Genomic DNA, 19,142 nt, shown 5'->3' on the forward strand with positions numbered 1-19,142 from the left:
GGTCAGATTTTTCACTTTGTTGTTGTTGTCACTCATCACAACTCTTACACTACTTTGATCGATATTCCAGCCATATGACATCAATGGACATCAAGAAGAGGCTTCGCACATTGAATAGAAAAATAACAGATACAAACTGTAACCTATAAACACCACATTGTGATGGCCCTCACCTGGTCTGTTAACAGATACAAACTGTAACCTATAAACACCACATTGTGATGGCCCTCACCTGGTCTGCTAACAGATACAAACTGTAACCTTTAAACACCACATTGTGATGGCCCTCACCTGGTCTGTTAACAGATACAAACTGTAACCTATAAACACCACATTGTGATGGCCCTCACCTGGTCAGCTAACAGATACAAACTGTAACCTATAAACACCACATTGTGATGGCCCTCACCTGGTCAGCTAACAGATACAAACTGTAACCTATAAACACCACATTGTGATGGCCCTCACCTGGTCAGCTAACAGATACAAACTGTAACCTATAAACACCACATTGTGATGGCCCTCACCTGGTCAGCAAACAGATACAAACTGTAACCTATAAACACCACATTGTGATGACCCTCACCTGGTCAGCTCCGATGGTTGATAGACCATTGTAGGTCTGAAACACCTGGTACAGTACAACCGTCACACCATCTGCAGCAAAACACATACAGTACTGGCTTAATTGGATTGTGTTCAAATTTGCAGTCATGGATGCAGCATTTTACATATCTGACTCTAGAAAATTTCATCCCGAAGATAAAAAATAGGGTAGGATAATATTCACTCTTACACAGGCAGAGTGTTAAACATGTGTTAAACGCAGGTTGGCTGTAGTTGGTAACATAACTCGTGGACAAATCTAATATCACACAGATTACTCTGGTGTCAGATTCCAGGACATTCCCTGACAGTGGGAGTGGATCTCCCTGAAACATCAGCTGGGGACAAGGTCAAGTGTCTGCTAGGCTTCACCTTACCGTTGAGAAGCGACTCGCCAAACACCAGGAAGTAGAGACAGTCGTTGACACCCACTTCCTGGAACACTGCCAGAACCTGGGGAACACCAACACATCACTGTCAGTTGTCTGTCACATTCATGGCTGATTCATGGCCCCAAAGTCCATTTATTATCACAATTAATCAATCTTATTTGTAGATAGTTTTACATGAAACGTTGGAACCTGAAGGGTTTTACGCATTTTTTATTGTTAGATATTGTTGGCTGCCATGGGTCTATTCTGCCCTAGGTATCTAATCCCTATGGAAAGACAAGCAAGTTGTACATTGTTACTTTTAGTCAATGCAGAAATACAACAAAAAGAACTTTGAGGTTAAACAGCCCAGAAAATACCAATCTCATTAAAATCAGATCTTAGTTCTCGCTACCGCTAAACAAAGATCTGAAGACATCCCAGTAGGGGTCACGTCAGAACGACTTTTCATCCGACCAATCAGTGCGTCGCTTACCAGATTATGAAAGTGACAGTCGGAATGTAATTTCTAATCATACAACCTTGAAAACTTTAACATGGGGTATACCGAACGATAGTTACGGGTTTAACGACTAATTCCATACAATCTAGACAATCTATTAGCCATTCCATAATGTTTTGTGTTCAGGTTTCAAATTTATAATCAGAATTTGTCAAAACATGTTTTGAAGCGAAGTAGCCAATTTGAAATTAGTGCCGTAAAGCACGAGAAAGCTGCCTTCTGATTGGTCATTCCATTTGTTGGTCTAAGTTTGCGCAAGGTCGGTCTGACGTGACCCATAATGGGATGTCCTCAGATCTTTGTTTAGCAGTAGCGAGAACTAAGATCTGATTTTAATGAGATTGAGTCAATGAACTTTTAAAGATCACAAGGGACCAAACACTTAATGAAAATGAACCATTTCATTGCTATCTGCATAAATGCATTCTTAAACAAGCATCTGTTGCAAATATTGGGTAAAAATAACCGAATGGGTGATTTTGAGGTATCTATAGAATCTGTTGCCCGACTTACTGCGACTGGGTCCACAGCCACGATGAGAGCTGTAAAGATCAACACTTGCACCAACGTGAACTCAAATGGAAGCGCTCCCATCCCTCCGCTGATGGCCAACCCATAGAGGGTTAAACCTGAAAACAAAACAAACAATTCGAACGACCAATTTCATGAAGCTTATTTACACTCGTTCACTGAAATGCATGCTACTACATACTTCATACAAACACTACAAGTGTTTTTAGCCAAGATGCTAGACTAACATCTAGTCTCTGAAATGAACATATCGTACAGAAAAAAACCGTTGTTCAGTTATCTTAATAAAAATATAATAAAAGGGAGCCCAGTGACTCTCTTTATTTTCCGATACTGCAGTAATCTAGACTTGCCAAACATTATAGACTTGCATGGGCTGTATTTGATATATATTTGTATCAGGGTCTGTAAGACAGACTACCAAGATGCAGCTTCCATAGATATGATACAAATCTATATCATATCCAGTAGGGCCGTTACGATTCACTCGCGTATTCGGTGAATCGAACGGTATCCATTCATGAATTGAATTCGGTATTCGTGGCCACTAGAATCGAATATTTATGAATATGCAATCATGTGCATTTACATACCCTGTACCTAAAACATCCATAAGAACATATGATATGCATAGATTTCCTTTAAGACAACACTCTTATAATATTTAATTTGACAGGAATTTGGTCACTGGTCATTGTAGCATTTGAGCAGATACTAAGACTAAGTACCTGGACAAGTGCAGTATGTAAATGTATAATATAGTTAATTAACAAACCATGTCAAATAATTTATGTTATTGTTGCCTCACTGAACATGCTGAATATAACAAATAATACATCAACTGCTGACTTGTTATTGTAATCGTGAATTAATCTTCGTATTCATTACCCTATATTCGTGATACAAATCGTATTCACCTCATAGGTTATTCGTTGCATCCCTAATATCCAGTCATAGGCGTGCTTGAATGACATCATTAGTTATGAGTGTGAAAACACTGTCCTGGCTTCCAGTTGTCCATAACTATCAGCACTAAGCACTGTAGAGTGTTGGCTTCCATTGTGTTTTGCTAATCACCCATCAGCGCCAACTATCTGTTGGCCTCCCTTGTTCCGTTACCATTAGTTACCTTATTACTGTTGTTGTTCTTACATATACATATATATATATACATATATATATATATATATATATGTTCTCTGCCTCATAGCATTCATTCACCTGATGATGGAGTAAGTACTGTAAACAGGGAATTTTTTGCGACCGTTTTATTATTGCGAGTTTTGCGAACGAGACTCAATCGCAAAAATTAAAAATGCAAAAATAAGTATAAATAATACATACATACTTTATTCATTGCAACACGTCATCAAATGTTGAAATCATCAACCAGAACCACAAGTTACTCAATAAGTTAAAAACACAAATGAATGCAGAATGGTCACACAATTCATCACAAATGACAGTGTAAACAGACCAATTAGTGTCACTGTTGCCTCACAGTAATCCTGCCTTCTTCCAACCACGCTTGATTGCGTCAGTGTCCTTTGCAATTTTGTCCACACAGGAAACAAGCCATCTTGCGTGAATCAGTTTCATGACACTGGTCAACTTTCCGGCCAACTCAGATTAACTAGCTTCGGAGAGAAGCTGTCTATTGTTTGGTAATCGAGAGGTCATCTCAACACGGCAACTCGCAAAAATATCTCGCCGCAGTATTGTCTTTGGTGTGGTATTCACAATATTTTAACGGCGCAGAAATAAAGCTGTTTACAGTATATACTCCGAAACGTTGTGTTCCTCATAATAAAGACATTGACATCCATAAATTGGGATACTGTGACATGCATCAACCAAGTCAGCGAGCCTGACCACCCGACCCCGTTAGTCGCCTCTTACGACAAGCATAGTCCCCTTTTACAGCAAGCATGGGTTGCTGAAGACCTATTCTACCCCGGAATCTTCATGGGTCCTTCAAGTGTGACCAAACCATCCAGAGTTCCTTCCCTTTGTCTGCATGTTAATGTAAACTGTCAATTCAGAAAATGTAACTTACTTGTGTTAGTGAGTTGATAAAGGAAATACAGTACACCATGGCACTCTTTATTTACGGCTCGTCTAAGTATACAGAGATTTTACTTCCTTCAAATGTATGGACATCTCACGTAATGTTTTTTTCACCCAGTGTTCAAGATAATTTTTCAAAGAATATGAGTCATTATCAGACCTGACGAGTGTTAGATATATTTTTTAAACCAATAAGTACTGCACTGCTCATTTGTGAAATTGAAGAGTAAAGGTACCATAATACACCACTATAAGTCAAAGACATTGAGTTGTACATTAGTATTTTGTTGCCCAACTTGAGTAAACACAACCGAGACGACAAAATTTTGAGTGTTATTATTAGCCAATTATAATGCAGGATTAGGAAGAAATCCATTAACTATTTATATGAAATGTTCCCATTTAAGCGGAGGGTAATATCCAATACATTAAACAGAAGTTTAATGATGTTTAGATGAATATTTGAGAACAAATAGACACGTTATGTTAACAATTAACACTGAGAACAACATCTGTCTGGAGCACTGTTCAACTCTTATATTTTCAAAAACAAAAAGCTCTGTAACTTTTTTGAGAGGCATTTAGGAGTTGGAGTACCAAGTAAGCACAAGATATATGGATGAACAACTTCTGGATAAGATATATGGATGAACAACTTCTGGATAAGATATATAGATGAACAACTTCTGGATAAGATATATGGATGAACAACTTCTGGATAAGATATATGGATGAACAACTTCTGGATAAGATATATGGATGAACAACTTCTGCTTAAGATATATGGATGAACAACTTCTGGATAAGATATATGGATGAACAACTTCTGGATAAGATATATGGATGAACAACTTCTGGATAAGATATATGGATGAACAACTTCTGGATAAGATATATGGATGAACAACTTCTGGATAAGATATATGGATGAACAACTTCTGCTTAAGATATATGGATGAACAACTTCTGGATAAGATATATGGATGAACAACTTCTGGATAAGATATATGGATGAACAACTTCTGGATAAGATATATGGATGAACAACTTCTGCTTAAGATAAATGGATGAACAACTTCTGAATAAGATATATGAATGAACAACTTCTGTATAAGATATATGGATGAACAACTTCTGGATAAGATATATGGATGAACAACTTCTTTATTACAATTAGGACCGACTTTTCGGTGTAGGTAATAACAACGTTATCAAGCAAGTGATCACTAACGGTGTTAGAACCTACACCAAAACGTCTCTCCTAATTGTAATAAAGAAGCTGTTCATCCATATATCTTATCCAGAAGTTGTTCATCCATTTATCTTATCCTTACTTAAAAAGCTCTGTGTTAATTTTAAGCAATGTATTTTATTTCTGACAATAGAACAGATGCACATAGATCTCCATTGACTGAAAATGTTATTATACTTATTAACTTGTGGAACATTTGCCATGGTAACTTGGTTTACACATCTACATTTTATAAAACATTTGATTCATGGAGAAAATTTGATAAAATTTCCAAAACAGTATATTTTCGAGTGATCCTATGTTGTCAGTCTTAACTTAGACCTGTATCCACATATTTGTTCAAAGGACAAGTCACTTCGTCACATCAACTCACTCAGTGAGCTACCATGGAGGATTATATAAAAACATTTCCACAGAAATGAAGTAACAGATTTTTGCGTAAAAATATTAACAACCATAAGAAAACACACTTAAGGCGACATTTTTTAAATTTCTTGGTGTACTGCTTTCAAATTTATATCAAAAGTGAGGTCGGCAAATATATATATAAATAAAAACGTCTCAGATTGTTTTTCTTGACTTTTGTCCTAAAATGTTAGGTAAATATAAAAAAACTATTCTGGTCTAACAAAAGTAAAACAACCTAATTTATAAGAACATTTTATTATATGCCTGGCACATAGCTTGTGCATAAACGGCACTAAAACAATGTTCATGTTATGGTGAAATGCATGAAAGACGCTACCATTTAAGAGATGCATCCCAACGAGAAACATCAGAGTGACTTCCCTTTGCTTGTGACACTTGATGAGGAAACAAATTTTTTTTTTCATTGTACTTTTTATGCTTTATTTTAAAAGTAAAGATTGGCAGTAATAAAACAAGGAGTAATTTGTAGTTGTTGTTTTTTTCAACATGTGGACCTTGAAAGAACGGCGCATGTGTAAACCAAGAAATAAAAAAAAATGTCGCCTAAGGATTAAAAAGAAAAATAATTTATCAGAAATAAGAAAACAAACAATACCATATCATCTTTTTTCAAAATATGACACAAACTACTTATAAGGCCTAAGGATTAAAAAGAAAAATAATTTATCAGAAATTAGAAAACAAACAATACCATATCATCTTTTCAAAATATGACACAAACTACTTATAAGGGACTGGTAATTTGTACTTTGGGGTGGTGGGATGATAAGATTAAGGAGCAGGGTGGGTGGGTGAATAATGAGAAAATGACACAGAGAAAGAAGGTGGGGTCGCCAAAATTGATTACGACTATTGATTCCGACTAGTCCTAAGACCTATTCACCGGCCCACCCCATATATAACATGACCAGTCCACAGTGGGCGATCAAAGTGTATTTGAAATAGTTCCGTTAACGTATTTGTCTCCCTGGGAACCACCTGGTCATGGAGTGGGTGTCATAGGGTCGCTCACCCACTGGATGGGCTATTTGTGTGGACACAAACCAACAAAGGGCCTCATCAATAGGTAATCTAGTGTAACATCTTGTTGCAATAAATTGCAACACATGTCAGCAGCAATGGTTTACATAATACAAGAGAATTTTGATCACCATATTGATCACTATAATAATTGTTTAATCAATATTTATTGTGAGTCTGGTGCACTTTTATAGGGGTGGCGGTAATGGCAGGGTCATAAACCTTGGCTGTTCCACAAAACAGAGATGGTACATCTATATCTGTACAGGCAATCACCAATATTTCACGCTGTTGTGAAGTTGTTTCATTGTTTTGATAATCCCTCCTAACAGGTACTTAGCTCCTTGAGGACTCCAGTAGGGGTCGTGGCGGTCGGGGTGGTCGGGTTGCCTAGTGGTTAAAGCGTTCACTCGTCAAGCCGAAGACCCGGGTTCGATTCCCGACATGGGTACAATGTGTGAAGCCCATTTCTGGTGTCCCCCGCCGTGATATTGCTGGAATATTGCTAAAAGCCGCGTAAAACCATACTCACTCACTCACTAACTCCAGTAGGGGTCCTGTAGGGCTCCATAAGCTCATCAAGGGCTGTGTTAAGTGAGTGAGTTGGATTTAATGCTGCTTTGAACTGTATTCCACTTATATCACAGCGTGTCTGCTTAATGCGGGAGGAAAGCCTAATGTGACGTAGGTCTCAGACGTTTACTATTTCGGTGAAACCCATGAGCATGAGCATCAGCTGACAAACCTAGAAACATATTCAGGGCAAACTGGGACTCAAACCCACAGTCAGGTTCTGGCATGCCCAAGGGAATAAACTCTGCACACTGAATTGTGGCACACCCAGTTGTGTAAGAGATGCGCAGCAACCGGCCATTTTTTTTTCCCTTAAACTTACCCCAAATGGCTAGGTTTTCCCATGATTTCCCTGTTAGTGAGTGAGTGAGTGAGTATGGTTTTACGCCGCTTTTAGCAATATTCCAGCAATATCACGGTGGGGGACACCAGAAATGGGCTTCACACATTGTACCCATGTGGGGAATCGAACCCGGGTCTTCGGCGTGACAAGCGAACGCTTTAACCACTAGGCTACCCGACCGCCCCTGATTTCCCTGTGAGACTGGACTGTCAACGTAGATTCTCATCATAAAATCAGAGCCCCAGACACTTAGAACATTGCCGAAGGGTTAAATTCATTAGCATCCAGCAGTAGTGAAGAAACTTAATTGAACGTTGATCAATGCAAAACCTTTTTCATAATAGGTACCTGACAATTATATGCGCAACACTCCTTATGCACTGCTGTTTCATGTAAAAAAATCTGTAATGTGTTCATAGTTTACTTAATTCAATTGGATTAACAAACATTAGTGGTATAAAAGTTGGTATATTTTTCCTGACTGACATTCTCATCATGAGTTTGAAACGAAAACGCGATGCTTACGATGCGGCATTTAAATTGAGAGTCTTCGATCTAGCTGATATATTTTCTCACGGGTTCATAATTCTATATACACCAATTCACAAAATGGCGCTTCGTTGTTGATGGCAACATATCACAATTATTATGAAATTAAAAAAAGACAAGAGAAACAGCTTCCCACATTATGAAAGTGGATGACTGGTTTGTTAAAACTTTATTAGAAATAATAATGACTTTTTCAATATAATTACAATGTTTTTCATCTTATATTTTTGAATATCTGTGAGTACAGGCACATGTCTTGCAGTCCGACTTCGCAGTGTTTTTTGCCTTTCACTTCCTGGTTCGGCTTATCTGCGGGTCATACCATTTTCTATTGTATTTCAATGGTCAAGTTAATACCTTGGCTTATCTACAGGGTTGGCTTATCTGCGGTCATATACGGTACACAAAGTTACACTACTATGTACATTTCCTGTCTCAGTAGGGGTGCTTGTTTGTACAGATTACTAACAAATTGGTCTACAACTAGGTAAGGGGGCGCTTATTGGAGTAGGGCATTTAATACGGTTAATACGGTAAATGTATTAAATGTTATATCATGGTTTAAGACCCAAGAGTAACACAACTACGTATTGAATTGTTCTTTTACAATTTATGCTATATTTCATGAGTCTAATAAATTAATCATTGATATGGGAGACATTCAACTGAGCTGTATCTATAGTTATGGAAGTAAATTCCTACTTTGCCATACAGACGCACTGAGAAAGTACACGCTGTGTCAACATTCGTTGAAACCAGGAACATTTGATTAAACACACACATAACCAGCAATCCAGTTTTCAAAAACTCATTTACTACATAGAGACATCGACACACTGTGTGTGTATGGTCGGGAAATAAACATTAATCTCCGTCTTTGCTAGGATATGCCTTATCTTTGATCAGCTGTAATAAGCATCCATGTAGAGCCTCAGCTAGAAGAATAGGGGCTGGGAGGGGTAACTTGGGTACTCGGGTTGGGTGGGTCCTGTGTACCCAGACCTGTGGATATTCAAACGACGCATTGTGTAATGACAAAAATTCACTAACTCTCACTAATGTTCGCATTTTTTTCTGACTATGCACGCATTCCTTCTGACTTGTATATGTTTGAATAAAGATAAAGCTTCATTCAACTACAGTGTATGTGTAGCAGCCATAAAATTTCCGAGTCCCGTGATGGGATTCGAACCACGGACCTTCTGATCTGAGGTCGGACGCCTTGTCCACATGACCAAAGAGGTTAACCCCGTCAGCAAGCTGACAAGGTAAGGATGTCATCTGTGGGATGACTCCACGTCCTGCTACATACTCCCCCGTCATCAGAAGGCACGTTCCGGGCAGCATTGTAGGGTACTGAGGCTTATTTTGCTCAAATTTGATAGGAACGTGCTCAGCCCCACGTTGGGCGCCAATGTAGCAGCCATAAAATTTTGAGTCCAGTGATGGGATTTAAACCACGGACCTTGTGATCCGAGGTTGGACGCCTTGTCCACATGACCAAAGAGGTTAACCCCGTCAGCAAACTGACAAGGTAAGGATGTCATCTGTGGGATGACTCCACGTCCTGCTACATACGCATGACCTGGTAAGGTCGTTTCATATGTGTATCTAAATACCTATTGCCAAGGCTTTGATAAAACAATTCTCAATCAGACATTTTACACCCAAGCATAAAATATTGGCTAATGAAAATCAAGGGTGGGTAGTCTGAGATCGCGATTGGGAATGGATCACGGGCTTAGTGAAGGTTTATTGGAATGCGAGCCCTGGAGATACAGAGGATGGGGCTGGATATTACGCAGCTGTAACTTAGAAATTTTGACCCTTCATTTTCATCCAGATTGATAATACCCATTTTCATTTCAGAATACTCAAATTTATGTGAATCATTCTGTTAACCAACTACTTCACAAGTTCATCATTTTCCAAGTGTTTGTCACATTTATTTGTGGTTTTAAATTACAAACATGACTAGCAGGTAGTGTTATTAAGAAGACAGGATTTCCAAGTCTCTATCGTGTCCTTAAGCCACAAGGAACTAAATTTAACTGTGCCATTATGGTTTTAGCTGTGTCATCCTGACCTTAATTTTACACTGATATCAATGGTATAAATTAGCCAGAATTCACTTGGTAAGACACATTAAAAGAATCTGTTTTCAATTGAAGACTTCAGATGAACAGGTATTTACCCCGAATTGTTAGGATACATCTTTGCCAATGTTTTATTGTTGTTGATCTACAATAAAGTAGGAGTGTAACCTAATCTGTTCTCAGTAACGACAATCGTCGTTATGTGACAAATAGGATTCCTACAGTGACGCATACAGTCGTGGTTATATTGTCATTATTTCCCCCACTAGTTCAGTAAGTCCCATTAGTGTAACAGGCTGTGACAATAAACGGGGCCATACCTCCATTTCTACGTTTGAAATTCTGTGGGGGGACTCTGAAATGATACAGTCAATCATCAATCAATATGTATTGACTTATTGTTGCTGTACTGTCCTGCTGACTATCCCACACTCTGACGTGAAGACGTGGGATACGACGTGGGAAGTACAGAAAACAGCAGCCCTGTGATCAAGAAACTGGGATATATTTCTTTATATACACACAGTTCCTGATTTGAGAAATATAATACTTCCCCCTTTTTTTTCTTTTGCAACATTTCCAAATCATTATTTATTAAATTCCTTATCATCAAGAATAAAGTTTCAGTTTCCTATGGTAATGATTAAAGATCTATATGATTATAATTACTGATTTTATTTATCAACTCAGCTTAACAATCTCCAATACATGTTGTACACCTAACGTTATATACCATTCCCTTGTGGTCTGGGTTCGAGTCCGAATCCTTAGGCTGTCCATACTTTTGTCTGTGTTTCCCATCTCTTGAATGGTCATTCCAATGTGAAATAATATAAAGTTTTATCGCAATTTTCCCCACCCCTGTGGAAATCTATGCACCAATGTTATAAATGAATTACTCCTACCTTTGCTTGATCTTTCTTCGACTATATTTATTAAAAATTTGTTTCCAACACAAAGCAACTAGATCTACTCCACAAACTATTATCATAAAATTGTAAAATAAGTTACACAGTGAAAAGCATTTTTAAAATTTCTCATATTTTTTTAAATATTTTTTAAATATTTTTTTTGGCCGCTCTCTTGCTGGTTGAGGATGGAGACGAGAAACACATAAAGAAATATGAGTGAAGCAGATTCTTCGTATCCCAAGATATGCTAAAACATTAAAACTAGGTGTGGGATGACTCACTGATACATAAATGTATAATGACACATAAGTGAGTGAGTGAGTAAGTTGGGTTTAACGCCGCTTTTAACAGTATTCCAGTTATATCACGGCGTGTCAGCTTAATGTGGGAGGAAAGCCCGAAGTGATGCAGGTCTCAGATGTTTACCACTTCGGTGAAACCCACAAGTACGGGTATGGTGCTGACAAACCTAGAAACATAATTGGGGCGAACCAGGATTCGAACCCACAATCATAGGTTTCTGGTGTGCCCAAGTAACGCAATTCTGCACAGCGAATGGCGGCGCCTTAGACGACTGGGCCACCCGTGCCCCCCCATGACACATAAAGTTTTGATGCAACGATTGCATCAATATGAAATGATGCAAGATCTAGGTATTAGTATGTTACCCAAGTTATAGTGTAACAATACATAGTAAAATACAGTGCACTGCTTCCTTTCTTAGTGATTGGCAGTTTGCCATAATGTGTTATTTCCACCCATAAACATGGAAAAAATAGTTCGTTTACACCAAATGTTCATCTTCATCCTCTGCTTGTGTTATTCTCCTGTACCATGATACATATGGTATAAGGATATGTATCATATTGTGAATCAGTGTTTTGTCCAAGCACTATACTAGACACTATTCACTCCAGAAATACCTCCTGGTAAACAAATTAAACACTCAGTCAATTCGCAGGAAATGTCCCTGTCAGTGTTTTGAAATAAACCTGTCAGCAGATCAGTAACTAGTGGCCAGCAGACATGGCAGAGTTCCTTACCAACTGTCCAGCTTCACTTCAGTCAGTAAATATATGTATAGGGGCGGTCGGGTAGCCTAGTGGTTAAAGCGTTGGCTCGTCACGCTGAAGACACGGGTTCGGTTCCCTCTGGTGTCCTCTGCCGTGATATTGCTGGAATATTGCTAAAAGCCATACTCACTCACTCACTCCCTCACATATATATCTATGAGGTGAGGTGAAATTGGGTTTTAACGTCGCGTCCAAGATTATTGCACTTGTATAGCGACGTGCATGCACGTGTGTGTGGCTGCTTGTACTAGACCTGACTGATGCCGATTTATAGTGCTAGCTCACTGAGATACCATGCCACAGTTTTACATGAATACCCCACTCAGACACAGTATACTGACTCCGAGCCGACCAGTCCTTGCTTTAACCCCTTAATGCCTAGCGCCAGACTAGGTAACAACAAGTACCATCTTTTAACGTCTTTTGGTATATATATCTATGAAAAATAATCATGTGTCTTTGCCTAGCCAGTCCACATGGGTACAATGTGTGAAGCCCATTTTCCGGTGTCCTCCACCGTGATACTGCTGGAATATTGCTAAAAGCCATACTCGCTCACTCACTCACTCACTCATATATATCTATGAAAACTTATCATGTGTCTTTGCCTAGCCAGTATCACGATAATTGTATTGCTAAAAGCCATACATACTCACTCACTCACTCACTCACCCACTCACCCACCCACTCACTCACTCACTCATATATATCTATGAAAACTAATCATGTGTCTTTGCCTAGCCAGTATCACAATAATTGTATTCCCTTACAAAATCTACACTGTGTCAATATTGACATGCTGTCTAATGGAGGGAGGCATTGGTTGTAAACACAACAGAGAGTGCAGTGAAAGAGCTAATGCAGGTGTACACTGACATTTGGTCCCCAGAAATAAATTCATCTTTTTAAAAAATATATCTTCAAAATAAAAAAATATGTAAATGCCACTAAATGGAGCCCAGAACAATCCTTAATTTCAGGGCTGAGGCAATCCAGACTTGCCAAGTTATTCAAGACTTGAGTGGGGCTCCGTTTTTAACTTACCGTATTCGACATAATAAGCACCCCGCTCTAATAAGCGTCCAAAGCGATATTTGCTGATATATTGGCTAGTGAACAATCCCAATTAGCACCCCTTCCGATTGATAAATGTGCACAAGACTTAATTATTCTTGTATAACACGCACTCATGTTATATGCACCCTTAAGTATGGGCAATTAAATTCGGGAAAAATATATCTGTCGAGTGTAATATGCACAGACTTTTCTTTTGTATCATTTCAGGCTGTCAGCATAAACCACGAAATTTACCATCTTTCAACTCTGTTTTTTTTCTTACCAAAATTATATTCTAATAAGAGCTCCTATTTCTAATTTTGGGAGCGCCCTGGATGCTTATTATGTCAAATACGGTATTGTCTAGGGTCTGGGAGACACAAGTGGTATTAGATTACTTGATTTTAACATACTTCCTGTGATTTTCAAAGGAGTAAAAGTCAACCTGCACCAAGCCTGCATTCACAGTCTGTGCACATGCCCCTATGGTAGGGAAAGAGCTGTACCTATTGAGAGCGAGATGTCACGCCAATGGGTGTATTTGCAAGTGTCTTGTATGGAGGCCTTTATTTCCCAACCGCGATGTATCCGTTACAGCTGATTCCTCTTGATCAACAGAGTGTTCTGCTTGTACCCTTGCTTCAAGGTCAAGTGGCAAGTCACATCCTTTCCTAATCTTTTACGTTTACCTGTTCAGTCGGAACACTAGACTGAAGCTGTTTCCTGAGCTTCATGTATGAATGTTGACATGAAAACCAGGTTGCACCCTGGTCCCATAAATTCATCAAAGTTGAACGCATAAACTAGTCTAAATACGTAAAATTTCAGATCTCCGAACACAGCACAGAGAACAGTAATACAGCGGAAAGTAGAGTTACTGAGTGTTTTTCAAGGACTGTTGTTGTGCAGACCAATAAAAAGATCAATCGGACACAAATTTGAATTTTGTTTAAGATGCACTCGGTGCATTACCGAGGAAATATTTGGTAACATTTTTCAATAATAGGCTGCACTGGTGCATGTTTTACACTGCAATGTTGCCCTGCACCAAACCAGTTATGCCTTTCTTTTTTCAGTTGGTTTACAATTTTTTCTCAAAACCTTTGGTTGGAGTTGGCACATCCTCTATATCTCAAGGCTTGAATTTCAGTAAACCTACATCGCGATCCAAAATTACCCGCCCTTGATTTTCATTGGCCAATTTGATTTGCTATGTCATTCAGTCTAACGGACCAATCAGAATGCAAGTTACAAACCAGGCTCAATGTGGGGTTGGCTTACGATCGATTTTGCAAGAAATTCAACATTGATAAACTGACCAGGGTCCTGCGGTTAGTGTAGGTTTACCGAAATGTGAGCCCTGGAGATATAGAGGATGAGATCGACGCTTCAATTATTTAAAAACAAATTTCAATCTGTGATTTTTTATTCATAAACATCATAATAAGACTCGGCGTCAATAAAGATAGCTTTTAATGTCTTACTTTTTTCACAATCCTGATTATGTTCGGCAGATGCATAAATGGGTAATAAAAGAAAGAAATTAAGCCTAAATAAGGTGAGGTGAGGTGAAATTGGGTTTTAACATCGCGTCCAAGATTATTGCAGTTATATAGCGACGTGCAAGTACGTGTGTGTGTTTGTGTGGCTGCTTGTGCTAGTCCGGACTGATACCGATTTATAGTGCTAGCTCACTGAGATACCATGCCGCAGTTTAACATGAATACCCCACTCAGACACAGTATACTGACTCTGAGCCGACCAGTCCTTGTTTCAGCCCCTTAATGCCGAGCGCCAGACAGGGTAACAACAAGTACCGTCTTTTGGTATGACGCGGCCGGGATCGAACCCCGGACCTTCCGCTCTCCAGGCGGACGCTCTACCACTAGACCACGGAGGCGGTCAAGCCTAAATAAGACAGTGTAGCATAAGGATACAAGAGAAGCGTTGTCAAAAGTAGATTACTACATGTATATCAATATGCGAGTATGCTGAATGGGGACGGAATGTTTAATGTCAAACTGTTGTACTTACCTAACGTAAAGCATGCAATTATGGTTCCCTGAAATGAAAAACAAGACAATAATGCTTGTGCTTGGCCATGGTTGACACAATGCAGGAGAGTCTCAAATTATTTACGGTCCTCTCTGATGAATGTTTGTTTGTGTGTTCTTTGTATTTAAGGTTGCACTCAGCACTATTCCAGCTATATAACATATGACAACCTGTAAAAATGCATCTGGGCCAGACAAACCAGTGATTGATATTATGAGCAACTATCCATATTGTCAGTGTATGATAACATGCAAACTACAACCACTACAAGCCTGATCACCATTAGGCTAAAATAAATAAAGGAATTGGTTCTCAGGCAATGGTTTTTGAAAATATAGTGTGGGCGGTGCCTTTTTTATTTTGTTGTTGTTCAAACTAGTTTATAACCAAAAACAGATGTGTAATAAATAAACAATTGTGTACAATCAACCTGGGAAAGAGCCTCCCAACATAAATGTATCCCTTGATGAGTAAAATACTGGAATACAGTATTTGACTACCGTTGGACTTGGAATATTTAAGAATTTTTTTTAATTTTATTTTTTTTAAATGGAGTAACAGGCGGCGAACTTTATGATGATGCAGGCAGTGCCTGAGAACCAAGACTATTATATTTGTTAGCCTTATGTTGCCTTGAATGACAAGCATTGGTTGCTGGGGTCCAGTAATCCCCCAAGGGACTCTTTGGTGAAGCAGTATTGATGCTGACTACTGTATAACATTCATTCACTCATGTCTCCAGAGGTCTTTAGCTCACCACGACAGCGAAGAGCAGGACAGATCCGATGTTGTCAGCAAACGTCCTGTCATGGAGGCTGAAGGATGCCTCCAAGATGATTCTGAAAACAGGAAAGAATACTGACATGAATCTCCTGTAATTTGGTACTTTAGTTTGTTGGACAGCAGGTTTATTACAAGTTTGATTTCATAGACAATATTTGTCTGGCAGGGTAATAAATATTCTTATCACATCATTTCACCGTATTTAGCAGTACCACAACTAAAGCCTGACTGACTGCATGTTGCAATGCCCCACACTGTCAGGGTGTCTTCCCAGGTAGCCATGGTAACACTGTCTGGGTACCATTATGCACAAAGCAGACAGTCCACAGCTGGGTGTGGGTCTTCCCAGGTAGCCATGGTAACACTGTCTGGGTACCATTATACATAAAACAGACAGACCACAGCTGGGAGTAGGTCTTCCAGGTAGCCATGGTAACACTGTCTGGGTACCATTATACATAAAGCAGACAGACCACCTGATCCCCTGCATGGCTGCCTCCTATGCCAAGCATGGGGAGCAAGCTCTTCTACCTAAGTGCTGCCTGGGAATCACCCATGGATGGATGACGAGGCCAGGTGAGCTAAGTTCATACTCACGGGGGAAGGAGGTACTGGAAGAACGTGTGTGGAGAGAAGAATGCTGGGAGATACTTTTCTGCACCAGATAACCTGAAATAAGATATACACAGGTACACACAGTTACACACAGGTACACACAGGTACACACAGGCCATCTTCCTGAGGCAAGGGACTTATCTGACTATTCAAGTCCAGTTTCCACCCTTGCCAAAATAGGATGGAATTCCAGAGTTACATTTTGGCTGGACTAACGAGTTCATGCATAATCCAATTAAAATAGCCAGTTCGCAAACAACATGGATTTCAATGTGCAGATTTCGGTCGACTGCATGATTTACAAAGAATGTGTACCGCCATCTGAGTGTCGACAGATATTTTGCAAATCTTTTCATGTTTTTAAGCAAGGTGCTCAGTGATCTGATACACTTCGCGAGATAAGACTCCTTTTATTACACTAAAGATCTTGATTATCGATCAGATCGTCTTGACGGGGAGACACCATTTTGTTAGAAGGAAATGCAAGTGATACGAGAGGTGGAACCCGATTGGTCAGTTGGAGGGACATAGAAGGGACATAACTTGAATAGCCACAGGTGGCACTACTATCGAGCCTGGAAATTCCAGCCTGTTTCGGCAAGGGTGGAAACTGGGCTTATATAGTCAGCTAACTCCCTTGCCTCAGGAAAATGCACACACATACACACAGGTACTCACACTGTGTTTTCAAAGTAGAGCTATGTTACCTGTCAGTTTGATAATGCTACATTGAACCTTTAGCTGCAGGTACAGCTTGAGGACTCAAATGTTACATTTAGCAGGCTCAAATGTTGTCTTCATATCAGGGCTGTCATTGTGATTTCAAACCTTTGATGGCCCCTACAGATTTTAGCATTCCCCAAAGTCCTGGTAGAATCAGAGAGCAACTGGCTGAGTTCAGTATACAGAGGTATATTACAGTGGATTTGTTTCTCACACCGCAAATCGAAAGACAATGTATTTGTGTTTACTATGTAAAACAGTAAAGGATAATCATGTGACCAATCTCATTAAAATCAGACCCTAGTTCTCGCTACCGCTTAACAAAGATCTGAGGACATCCCTTTATGGGTCACGTCAGAACGACCTATCATCCGACCAATCAGAGCGTCACTTACCAGATTATGAAAGTGACAGTCGGAATGTGATTTCTAATCATGCAACCTCGAAATTTTAAAACGGGGTATTCCGAACGATAGTTACGTGTTTAACGACTTAATCCTTACAATCTAGACCATCTATTAGCCATTCCAGAATGTTCTTTTGTTCAGGTCTCAAATTTGTAATCGAGAATATCAAAATATGTTTCGAAGTGTAGATGCCAATTTGAAATAAGTGCCGTAAAGCACTAGAAAACTGCCTTTTGATTGGTTATTCCATTGGTCGGTCAAAGTTCGCGCAAGGTCAGTCTGACGTGACACTTAATGGGATGTCCTGAGATCTTTGTTTAGCGGAAGCGAGAACTAAAATCTGATTTTAATGAGATTATCAGGAGACAAACATGCAATGATATTGGGATAATCTAGCATGCTCTACCTGACTTAACCCTCAACCAAAAGTATGAATACCTTCATAAAATTATCAAAAGCAAGATGGCTTTTAAACATGTGTAAATTTTATGGCCGCTACAAATTTATTGCAAATGGCTAACAGTAGTCTTAACTGCATCTGGAAAATTTTGTGAGAGCCTGTTAAATTTCCAAATGTCAAAGCTACTTTTGCATGTTTTATTTTAATAAGTAGGAAGCTGTCTGATGAAAGTTTACTCAGTTATTTTAAAACTAAATTGATGCATGCGTTGTAGTTGGCAAAGGATGATTGGAGAAACGTGTTTATCAGACACTACAAACTGGCTGGCGTATGTCTGGACTACTCAGTGATATGTAAGCTACTTGACGAGATGTGAAGTTTTCCCTGGTAATACTGTTGACACTGAGTGACTGTGTGTAATTATAGAAACACAGCATGTGAGGATTATTTATTTAATCATGCACTGGCTGGTTTGACAAAGTGTGGATGTGCATGAAAAACAGGCCTCCTTACATTTTTGTTTGTTGTTAGTCTGCAAAATTTGCTGTGTCATGAAACTATTGTGAGAGTGTCTCACTCGCAGTTTTCACAATACTTTCCTGCTTGCAAAACTTTCCAGATTTAAAATACACATGAACACGATCATGTTAATATTTTGACACTTTCTCGAAGATCATGTGTATATTTTCAAAAAACATAAATCGAAAGGAATGGATATTGATCTGTTATATAATAATTCTGAAATGATATTTCGTCCAG

General features: G+C 39.1%; 1 protein-coding gene across 1 annotated transcript in view; it reads right to left on the bottom strand.

Moving 5' to 3' along the window:
- Positions 1-19,142, bottom strand: part of LOC139448632 (probable Na(+)/H(+) antiporter nhx-3) — a 57,001-nt gene that overhangs the window by 19,997 nt on the left and 17,862 nt on the right. The window contains exons 5-10 of the mRNA XM_071230198.1: positions 16,836-16,907; positions 16,213-16,294; positions 15,435-15,462; positions 2,014-2,129; positions 984-1,059; positions 587-657 (exon numbers count right to left, since the gene is read on the bottom strand). Of these exons, the coding sequence (XP_071086299.1) occupies positions 587-657; positions 984-1,059; positions 2,014-2,129; positions 15,435-15,462; positions 16,213-16,294; positions 16,836-16,907 (445 nt within the window). The remainder of the gene's footprint in view (positions 1-586; positions 658-983; positions 1,060-2,013; positions 2,130-15,434; positions 15,463-16,212; positions 16,295-16,835; positions 16,908-19,142) is intronic.

The sequence above is a fragment of the Haliotis cracherodii genome, unplaced genomic scaffold (genome assembly GCF_022045235.1).
Source record: "Haliotis cracherodii isolate W230 unplaced genomic scaffold, xgHalCrac1.p SCAF_7, whole genome shotgun sequence".
Lineage (NCBI taxonomy): Eukaryota > Metazoa > Mollusca > Gastropoda > Lepetellida > Haliotidae > Haliotis > Haliotis cracherodii.